Raw genomic sequence first — 9,292 nt, forward strand, 5'->3', positions numbered from 1 at the left:
TTGTGTAAAACAAGTATGAAATTAGGAAAAAGAATCTATATGATAATACTGTATTTATGGTCCTTGAATCAAAGCTTGAACTTCAGGGGGAGGCATATTATGACATGTTTATGTATCAACAACAAATCCCAGAGGAATCTTAGTGCATATCCTTGCTTGATCTTTAAGTGTGAGGATCTTTTTCCTTGTTTCTTTTGCCTATGCTCTTTATTATGTAAAATTCAAAAGTTCCCCTTAGGAAACGTGATGATTATCTTTATATTTACAATCCAAGATAATTGCTTGACAACCATTTTGTTCATCTGATCAATCCCAAAATAAAATGAGCACAACTAGGGAGATAAGGTAACCTACATACAAAATGTGAGAAAGGTACCAGTTCATCTAGTAATTCTCCAACCATAGCACACTTTCGTTGTCAAAATCCATGATGGGCGCATATCAGCCATTTATTTTTTCTTATCAGTCCAAAAACCATGCATAACAAGGAAATAAGGGTAATCTACAAATGGAATCTGAGAAAGATCCATTCAGTACTTCGCAAAGAAATTTTTGATAACAAACTTTCATAGTCAAAATCAAAGATGGACATCAAGCAGCCGTTTTGTTGTTCTATTCAGTCCCAAAATCAAAAGGGCACAACTAGACACAAAGTATGAACCAATGGGAATCTTTGTATGAAATTTGAGAAAGAATGGCATAGGGTGATCTGAACAGCCCACAATCTGATGATGGTGGGACAGAAACTTACAGTTTCCCAAGTCTCCATAATTATGTGTGGAGTGAAGAGTTGGATGTAGTCATCAAAACTGCTGTAGGATTCACCAAGGGGAATCAGTGGGTTCTCTGCTTCTATGGCTGGAGGTGGGTATGAGTATTTCTCTGCAAAGTAATTCTACAATCATTACATTATCTAGCTTGGTAATGCATTAAAAAGTTTCTGTCATGGAGTGTTGTATGTACAACATCAAAGCTTTCATTCAATGTATTCTGATGAATTAGTAAAACATTTTCAACTAAATTTGGCCAAAGCAAACAAGCAAGTAAACCTCCATTAAAAGAAACACAGGTGTTAAAATGACAATGAGTGTGGTGGACAATATCAACAGGCAGGACAAAAAACACAATACATTGACAGTACATATGATGTATTCTACATGATAGGACACTAGATATATTTGTGATAGTACACTAGATGTATTTATGTAACAGTACACTGGATGTATTAGAAGTGACAGCACACTAGATGTATTTATGTGACAGTACACTGGATGTGTTAGAAGTGACAGCACACTAGATATTTTTATGTGACAATACACTTGATGTATTAGAATTGACAGGACACTAGATGTATTTATGTGACAATACACTTGATGTATTAGAAGTGACAGGACACTTGATGTATTAGAAGTGACAGGACACTAGATATATCTATGTGACAATACACTTGACGTATTAGAAGTGACAGGACACTAGATATATTTATGTGACAGTACACTTGATGCATTAGAAGTGACAGGACACTAGATGCATTTATGTGACAGGACACTTGATGTATTAGAATTGACAGGACACTTGATGTATTAGAAGTGACTATATATATGATGTATGGTACATGACAGGATATTAAATGTGTTATACATGATAGGACAACTGACGTATTTACATTTTGTAAGAAGAGAAGTATGGAATGGCTCTATGTGAATTTATTACCGCCACATATCCAAGGTCTATTATGAATTCATGTATACTGTACTCTTTAATACCTTGTTCTTGGAGCCAGACTGGGTTCCACTGGAGAAGTTTTACAAGAAGATTATCCAGACTGTACTGTCGCTCCTCAGGTGTGTTTTTTGCCCCTGTTATATCTGTAAAGGGCTTGTTCATCTGTTTGAAAGAGGAGCTCAAGTCAAAATAGAAAATAGAGAAATGGAGTACTGACATGTCAGAAAGGACTCTGCAATGTGTCTGACTCTAAATCAGTGTGAAACTAGAAGATTACACTGATACAGAATTACTGCTTTTATGTTCCTAATAACAAAAACTATTTGGAATGTTCTATAGGTCTTCATAGTCACCTGTATATAGGTTTATTTATATCAAAACTGTGTAAACTAAGCAATAAGTAATCGGGAGATGAGATGGGCTCTACTTTGTGATTCTTATCAATCATATTCTCCTACTGTACAGTGATTGCTTATTTACATCAAATTATGTTTGGTTCTTTTTATACCTAGACACAATAACTTACCAGTAAAAGAACCAGATGTTGACACTGACATCTGAGTGATAACGTTGTTACTTGTTTTGTTTAGATAATTCTGATTCAGAATGTCATAGCCAACAAAAATAATTACTACTTTATCTTGACACTTGTCCCTGTGATCTTGACTTTAGGTCAAGTGACTTCTCATTGATCATTACGCTTCACAAAGTTACAAGAAAATATTGATCGGTAAAGAGATTGAAGCTGTGACCTTTACTCAAACTTGCTGACTTGCTTGATTTGGTATTTCCTCAATTGATTCTCGTCAACTTTGCTTCATAACAATAGAAAAAATAACTTACCAGTAAAATATTTAAATATGACCTTATGACTTTTATCTTGTCTTTTGACTTGATGACCCTTAACTGAAGTCAGGTAACTTCTCATTTGATTCTGTTCACTTTTGCTTCCTGATGTCACAAGAACACATTTCCTGGTAAATTATTCATACCTGACCTTGACCTTTGACCTGATTACCTTGACCTGTGTAATACAAGCTATATCACCCAACATTGATTTAATACCACACAACATTTTTGCTAATAAAAGTTTAACCATAAACTGATATAATTTAATTCCACAACCTCATTTGACTTTCATCACATTACCTTACCTGACCATCATCACATTACTTGACCTGACCATCATCGCATGACTTGACCTGACCTGACCATCATCGCATGACCTTACATGACCATCACATGACTTGACCTGACCTTCATGTGACCTATCCTGACATCATCACATGACCTCACCTGACCATAATTACATTACGCAACCTGACCATAATCACATTACCTAATCTTAACAAATTTGAGAAACAACAATTAATCAACTTACGTGACTTTGTGTTGATGCCCATTTTTTCTCCATAAGGTTTTGTGGTCTGGAAGTTGGTGTACATGCTTTGGGTATAGTTTGAGGTGTTCTTACAAATGATCCAGGCTGATTCAAACAGGAGACAGTTGCATTCCTCCCTTCTGATTGGTTTATAGACCTACTTGGCTGGGCCACTTTCCCACCCCCTCGCAGCTGATGATCTAGAGGTAGTCTCTCTTTCTGTAACAATATACTTCTGGCAAGTCTTGAAGTGAATGGTACTTCCCTTGGTGTCTCCTGTTGCAGATCAAATGTCACTTTTCTATGAGGCTTTTTTCTGCGATTCTCTGGCAGTGTCAGAATGGATTTGGGGCCTGTTGCTTTGCGCCGTATCATCTTACCAGCATGTGGCTGGGAAGGTACAGATAAGATATCATGTGCTGTTGATGATGGTATGCAGGCCTTGCTAGCTGAACAATCATTTACAGTGTTGCTTATCATTTCTGGCATGGCTGGTGGCCTATTTTCTTTGGTTCCTGTCATTTCATCTGTCTGTTTCCTGGAATTCATATCCAAGATGTGATGTTCATCTAAATTTATGTTACCAGATACTGAATCCAAATTTACCTCGACATTTGGATCACTAAATTTTGTATTAAATGATCCTGATTCATTACTAGGCAACATTTTCTCGTTCATATTCTCTATTCTACCGGAGAAATCTTTACTTGATTCTTGTCCTGGAGGCCTTTCCTTGTTCCTATTTTCTATTTCACTGTTTTCCATTCTACTTAATCCTGATTCTAAACTTGATAATCTCTCCTTTCTGTTGTGTTTTTTACTTGACCCTGATTCCAGTATTGGTGACCTTTCCTTATTTTCACTGTCCTTCCTACTTGACCCTGATTCTGATCTCTGTGACCTGTTCTTGTTTTCACTGTCCTTTTTACCTAATCCTGATTCTGGTTTCTGTGACCTGTCCTTGTTTTCACTGTCTTTTCTACTTGATCTTGATTCAGGTCTTGGTGACCTGTCCTTGTTTTCACTGTCTTTTCTACTTGATCTTGATTCAGGTCTTGGTGATCTGTCCTTGTTTTCATTGTCTTTTCTACTTGATCTTGATTCAGGTCTTGGTGACCTGTCCTTGTTTTCACTGTCCTTTTTACTTGATCTTGATTCTGATTTCTGTGACCTGTCCTTGTTTTCACTGTCTTTTCTACTTGATCTTGATTCAGGTCTTGGTGACCTGTCCTTGTTTTCACTGTCTTTTCTACTTGATCTTGATCCAGGTCTTGGTGACCTGTCCTTGTTTTCACTGTCTTTTCTACTTGATCTTGATTCAGGTCTTGGTGACCTGTCCTTGTTTTCACTGTCCTTTTTACTTGATTCTGATTCTGATCTCTGTGACCTATCCTTGTTTTCACTGTCCTTTTTACTTGATCTTGATTCGGGTCTTGGTGACCTCTCCTTGTTTCCACTGTCCTTCCTACTTGACCACGATTCTGATCTCAGTGACCTCTCCTTGTTTTCACTGTCCTTCCCACTTGACCCAGATTCTGATCTCTGTGACCTGTCCTTGTTTCCACTGTCATGTCTGTTTGATCCCGATTCTTGTCTTTGCGACTTCTCCCTGTTTCTATGGTCCTTTCCACTTGATCCAGATCTTGGTCTTTGTGACTTTTCCTTGTTTCCACTGTCATTTCTTCTTGATGCTTGTTCTGAACTTGATGAGCTCCCCTTCTTTTTGTGGCTGATTTCTGACTCTGGTCTTTGTGACCGCTCCTTGTATTTACTGTCCTGTTGTCCCATTGATTCTATATATTCTGATCTTTCCTCATTAGCCTTGTTCTTGTCAGGTGGTGCAGTGCTACTGTTCAATGACTGCTGGTTTTCTGTGATTTCTACTTTGTCCTCATGAGGTTGTAGAGAGAGCAGAGAAGTGTTAGTACTCTTCACCCCAGGCTCCATCATGGTAAGAAGAGGTAGCTGCTTGGACAGTATCTCATCTTGATTGGGGAGCTGTACATCAGTATCATATCCAGTCGAGGCTACAACAAAAACAATAAACAGAAATCAAAATTACTTCCCTACAAAAAGGAACAAGAGATACAGAGGGCCTATTTCAATCAATTTAGATCTGAATCCAAAGGGGAAAACCCACATTGATCAGGCGGATTGACCCCATACATTTTAGTGCCCATTTGAGGCATTGGTCACAGAGATCAGCACCTTACCAGTGTGCCATCTGACTACCCATATCTATCATATATACCTGATGCTCAAATCCCTTAATGATATGAAGTTATAAAGAATGTTCTTACAATTTTTTTATTTACTGTTATTATCTTCATAGTAGATATGAACCACTTATTAGGTCTTTTCACCATTTGGTGAAAAGACCTATTGTTTTTGTTATGTTTCTTATTATTATTATTATTATTATTTTTCTTCCGAATTTTGTGGGTTCGTAATCTTTTAAACGGTAAAGACCACACCTAATATGTATTGACTATGTTATAGGTACATACTGGAAGGTGACGATGCAGATTTTTTAAGTAGGTCAAAAATCCAATATGGCCGCTATGACGTCTTAAGTTAAAAACTTTAAAACGGCCGTAACTCGAAAACCGTTGAGTGTACAGAGTTCGTCCAATTATGTTATTTGTAGACAATTTCCTTATCTAACTTTTCTTCATGCCATTATAAAACAAAATATGCCTAATATGCTCGCTGTGGGGTCAATATTTGAAAATTTGAAAACAACACTTTTTTTTTTCAATTTTGATTTTTCTTGAAAATTTCTTTAACACATCGATGCAGAATGTCCTTCCGATGAATTTAGTAATTTTAGTTTTTCTGTAACGTTTACCACTTCCGTTGTATGCCATTTTGAAAATTTCCTTTGATCTTTTAAAAATGCCGACAATTTGGAAAAACTCGATCTAGATCTTTACCAACGGGTTTTTTTTGGAATAATTTATATCAGAAAGGTTTCCCCAGATGTTCTCTACCATTTAGTGTCATTTACAAAATCATCAGAAAAACAAAATGGCCGCCAAGACGTCATATCCGATTTTACCTAAATGGCTGTAACTCAATAACGGCTCAAGCTATTGACTTAAGCTTAAAGCAGTTTATAAACATAACCCTGCAAACATATTTCATCAGAAAAAAATTTAGATAAATGGTAAATGGTGGTCAAACTGAAAACTGCAATTTCGGGTTACTAACTTTGACGAACTTCTCCTCAAATTCTATCAGGGGACTTGATATTTCATATTTAATATGTCCAGTCAACAGTCTATAAAGGGTCGTTATATGATAACCTTGGTCAACTGTCAAGGTCACAGGGGTCAAATGGTATAACAATTAGTATTGAAACTTAATCTTTTGTTTACATCATTATGTTATCAATTTAACAATAGACATCAGACAATATTGCAAAAAAATCAACTTCCGGTTTCTGGTAGGGGTTTTGCAAGTGCTATTTCGGGTTACTAACTTTGACAAACTTCTTCTCAAGTTCTGCAAAGCCTTGAGATATTTCATGTGTAAGATGACCCACTTTCAATTATTTAAAAATCAGGTTTGTTAATATAAATGACCTTGACCAACTTTCAAGGTCACAGATGTCAATTAACTTCTTCTCAAAAATCTAGAGGTTAAATGAAAGTTTGGCAACTCAATTTCTAGAAGGCATACAATGATGAAAATTGATTATAAACCTTCTGTGGAGACTTCCTATTGATTGTCATAAGAAAAACTTCCTTAAAAACTTCCCTCAAACTTGGAAAGAGCTATTTGTACCAATCTTTGAAAAACTTCTTCTCAAGTTCTGGAAGGCCTAGAGGCTTAATATTTCATATACAAGAAGGATATGTAACTGGAAACAAAGTTTGATAATATTCTTGACCCACTTTCAAGGGGGTAACTAAAAAGTTCAAATATACAATGATGAAAAAAATAGCAGAATGGTTTCCGATAGGGGTCAAAGTTCAAATATACAAAATACCAGTGTTCAACAATCTTCTTGTCAAGTCTCACAAGGTCTAGAGAACTAATATTGGTGATATATTGATCATCAGATGTTACATTATAAGGCTTGCAAATATGAATAACCTTGACTGACATTCAAGGTCACAGGGGTTAAATATGTTTGAACCTTTAAAAAGTGTATTTCTTTGTTATTATGTAGTTATATCTCCTTCACGTTTCAAGATTCAAAGTTCATCTTTGGATATGTTGTAGAGACTTACAAACAAGGAACCTTTCTCATATATCGTTATCAGGTTAAATGTCAACTTCCGGTCAAGTTGTCGCCAAAGAAGTGAAAAGGACGCCAAATTGTTAACAACAATTTCTAGTTATCAAAGTTTCCAAAGATCACAGACTCCAATTTCTCTTGTTACAAAAATGTCATATCATCTGCAAACAGATCACAAATTTCAAATGGTAGACTTATTGAATGTGTACAAATAGGACAAAAAATGGTATTGAGTACTTACATTGATGTGACAGAGGTGAGTGATGCAAAGGACTCTGTTGTTAGGTTGTCAAATACATAATTCTTTAAATACCTAAAATACAAATAGATCAAATAGCTCATCATATAGAACGGTACTAGAGCTGGGATTAATGACATGGAAACAAATGATACATTAACAATAACACTAGTGACATCATAAATACACAATTCCTCATTGACATCACATGACCATTTTGATAAAGTAAAACTTAATACCTGTCAGATGGCTACCTGTTAGCCATTTTGTTTTCTAAGCAGTCCCAAAATCAAACAAGAGATCCCAGAGGGATCTTGGCGCCCACCATTTGAGGATCTGTTTTTAGTTCTTGATGATTTGTTTATTTTGTTTGTTTGTTACAGGTGTTGTAAATGTTCATGAACTGGTCTTCATTGAATGTACTCAATGATGGCACAAGATATTTTTATTAAGCACCTATTAGCAAATATCATTTGAAAAAGATCCCAAAGTATTATTAGATAGCAGTCAGTTACAGGTGGATAATGGACAATATGCTTGTGCTGTATTACTGTAGACATCCAAGATGGCTGCCTGTCGGCCATCTTGAATTCGAATCAGTCCAAAAAAGGTACAATGCACAACTAGGGACCAAGGGGAAACTGCATATGAAATTTGAGAAAGATCCATCCAGTACTTTTCCAGAAATAGCGGTAACAAACTTTTACTTCTAAAATCCAAGATGGCCATCTGTCGGCCATCTTGAATGCAAATCAGTTCAAAAAAGGTACAATGCACAACTATTGACCAAGGGGAACCTGCATATGAAATTTGAGAAAGATCCATCCAGTACTTTTCCAGAAATAGCGGTAACAAGAATTTTTTACGGACGGACGGACGACGGACCACGGATGCAGGGCGATTTGAATAACCCACCATCTATTTGAATAGATGGTGGGCTAAAAATATCAACTATGAGACAAAAGGAATCTACGTATGAAATTTGAAAAAGAATCATTCAGTACTTCTCAAGAAACAGCAATAACAAACTTTCGTTGTCAAAATATCATCTGTATGATTTAGCAATAGTGGGCCAATAACACAGCATGCTGAACATTGTATTTTTTATTAGTTTTTTTCTGTCAACCTACGTCTATCAATTTTCTCTCAACTGTTGTACATGTTGTCAGTAGATATACCAACAAATATGTGTTTCACCTGCAAATACTTCATGTAGATTAATATTTTGGACATTGTTTAAAACAGACTTACACACTCCCGGAGCAGCCAGTGACAACACGGTCATTTTCATTACAGCTACACCCTGAGCAGGTGCGTCCACTGTACTCATTAGAGGCTAGATGGTAGTTGCCTGCAGCTGACGTCGTACTATCAGACCACAAACCCCAGAACGCTAGAAAATTACAAATGGATATTGATGTGTTTTGACCACAAATCCCACATCCAAGGAAATCACAGGCACAAATCAGCATTGTCTTTTGTCCATAGACTTCAGATTACCAGAAATTGCATTGTCTTCAACATCTCTGTCCTATTGGCTGATTTTCGTTTCCTGTTCCTCAATGCTTCATCATGTTATTTTTCACACTAAATGTTGCTCTGAGATATTGCTCAATGCAGAAGAAGCATTACAAGGTAATTTTTGATAAGAGTGAAAAAATGAAATATCTGGCATATTGGCAGTCAAACTATCAGAGATAATTTA

At 36.2% G+C, this 9,292-nt stretch overlaps 1 protein-coding gene across 1 annotated transcript in view; it reads right to left on the reverse strand.

Moving 5' to 3' along the window:
* LOC132559854 (probable helicase senataxin) overlaps window positions 1-8,917 on the reverse strand; it is a 29,640-nt gene extending 20,723 nt beyond the window's left edge. The window contains exons 1-4 of the mRNA XM_060224485.1: window positions 8,839-8,917; window positions 3,107-5,133; window positions 1,767-1,887; window positions 752-882 (exon numbers count right to left, since the gene is read on the reverse strand). Of these exons, the coding sequence (XP_060080468.1) occupies window positions 752-882; window positions 1,767-1,887; window positions 3,107-5,133; window positions 8,839-8,917 (2,358 nt within the window). The remainder of the gene's footprint in view (window positions 1-751; window positions 883-1,766; window positions 1,888-3,106; window positions 5,134-8,838) is intronic.
* Between the last annotated feature and the right edge of the window lie 375 nt (window positions 8,918-9,292).

The sequence above is a fragment of the Ylistrum balloti genome, unplaced genomic scaffold, assembly GCF_031769215.1.
Source record: "Ylistrum balloti isolate Yb309-2 unplaced genomic scaffold, AGI_CSIRO_Ybal_v1 Utg370980, whole genome shotgun sequence".
Taxonomy (NCBI): Eukaryota; Metazoa; Mollusca; class Bivalvia; order Pectinida; family Pectinidae; genus Ylistrum; species Ylistrum balloti.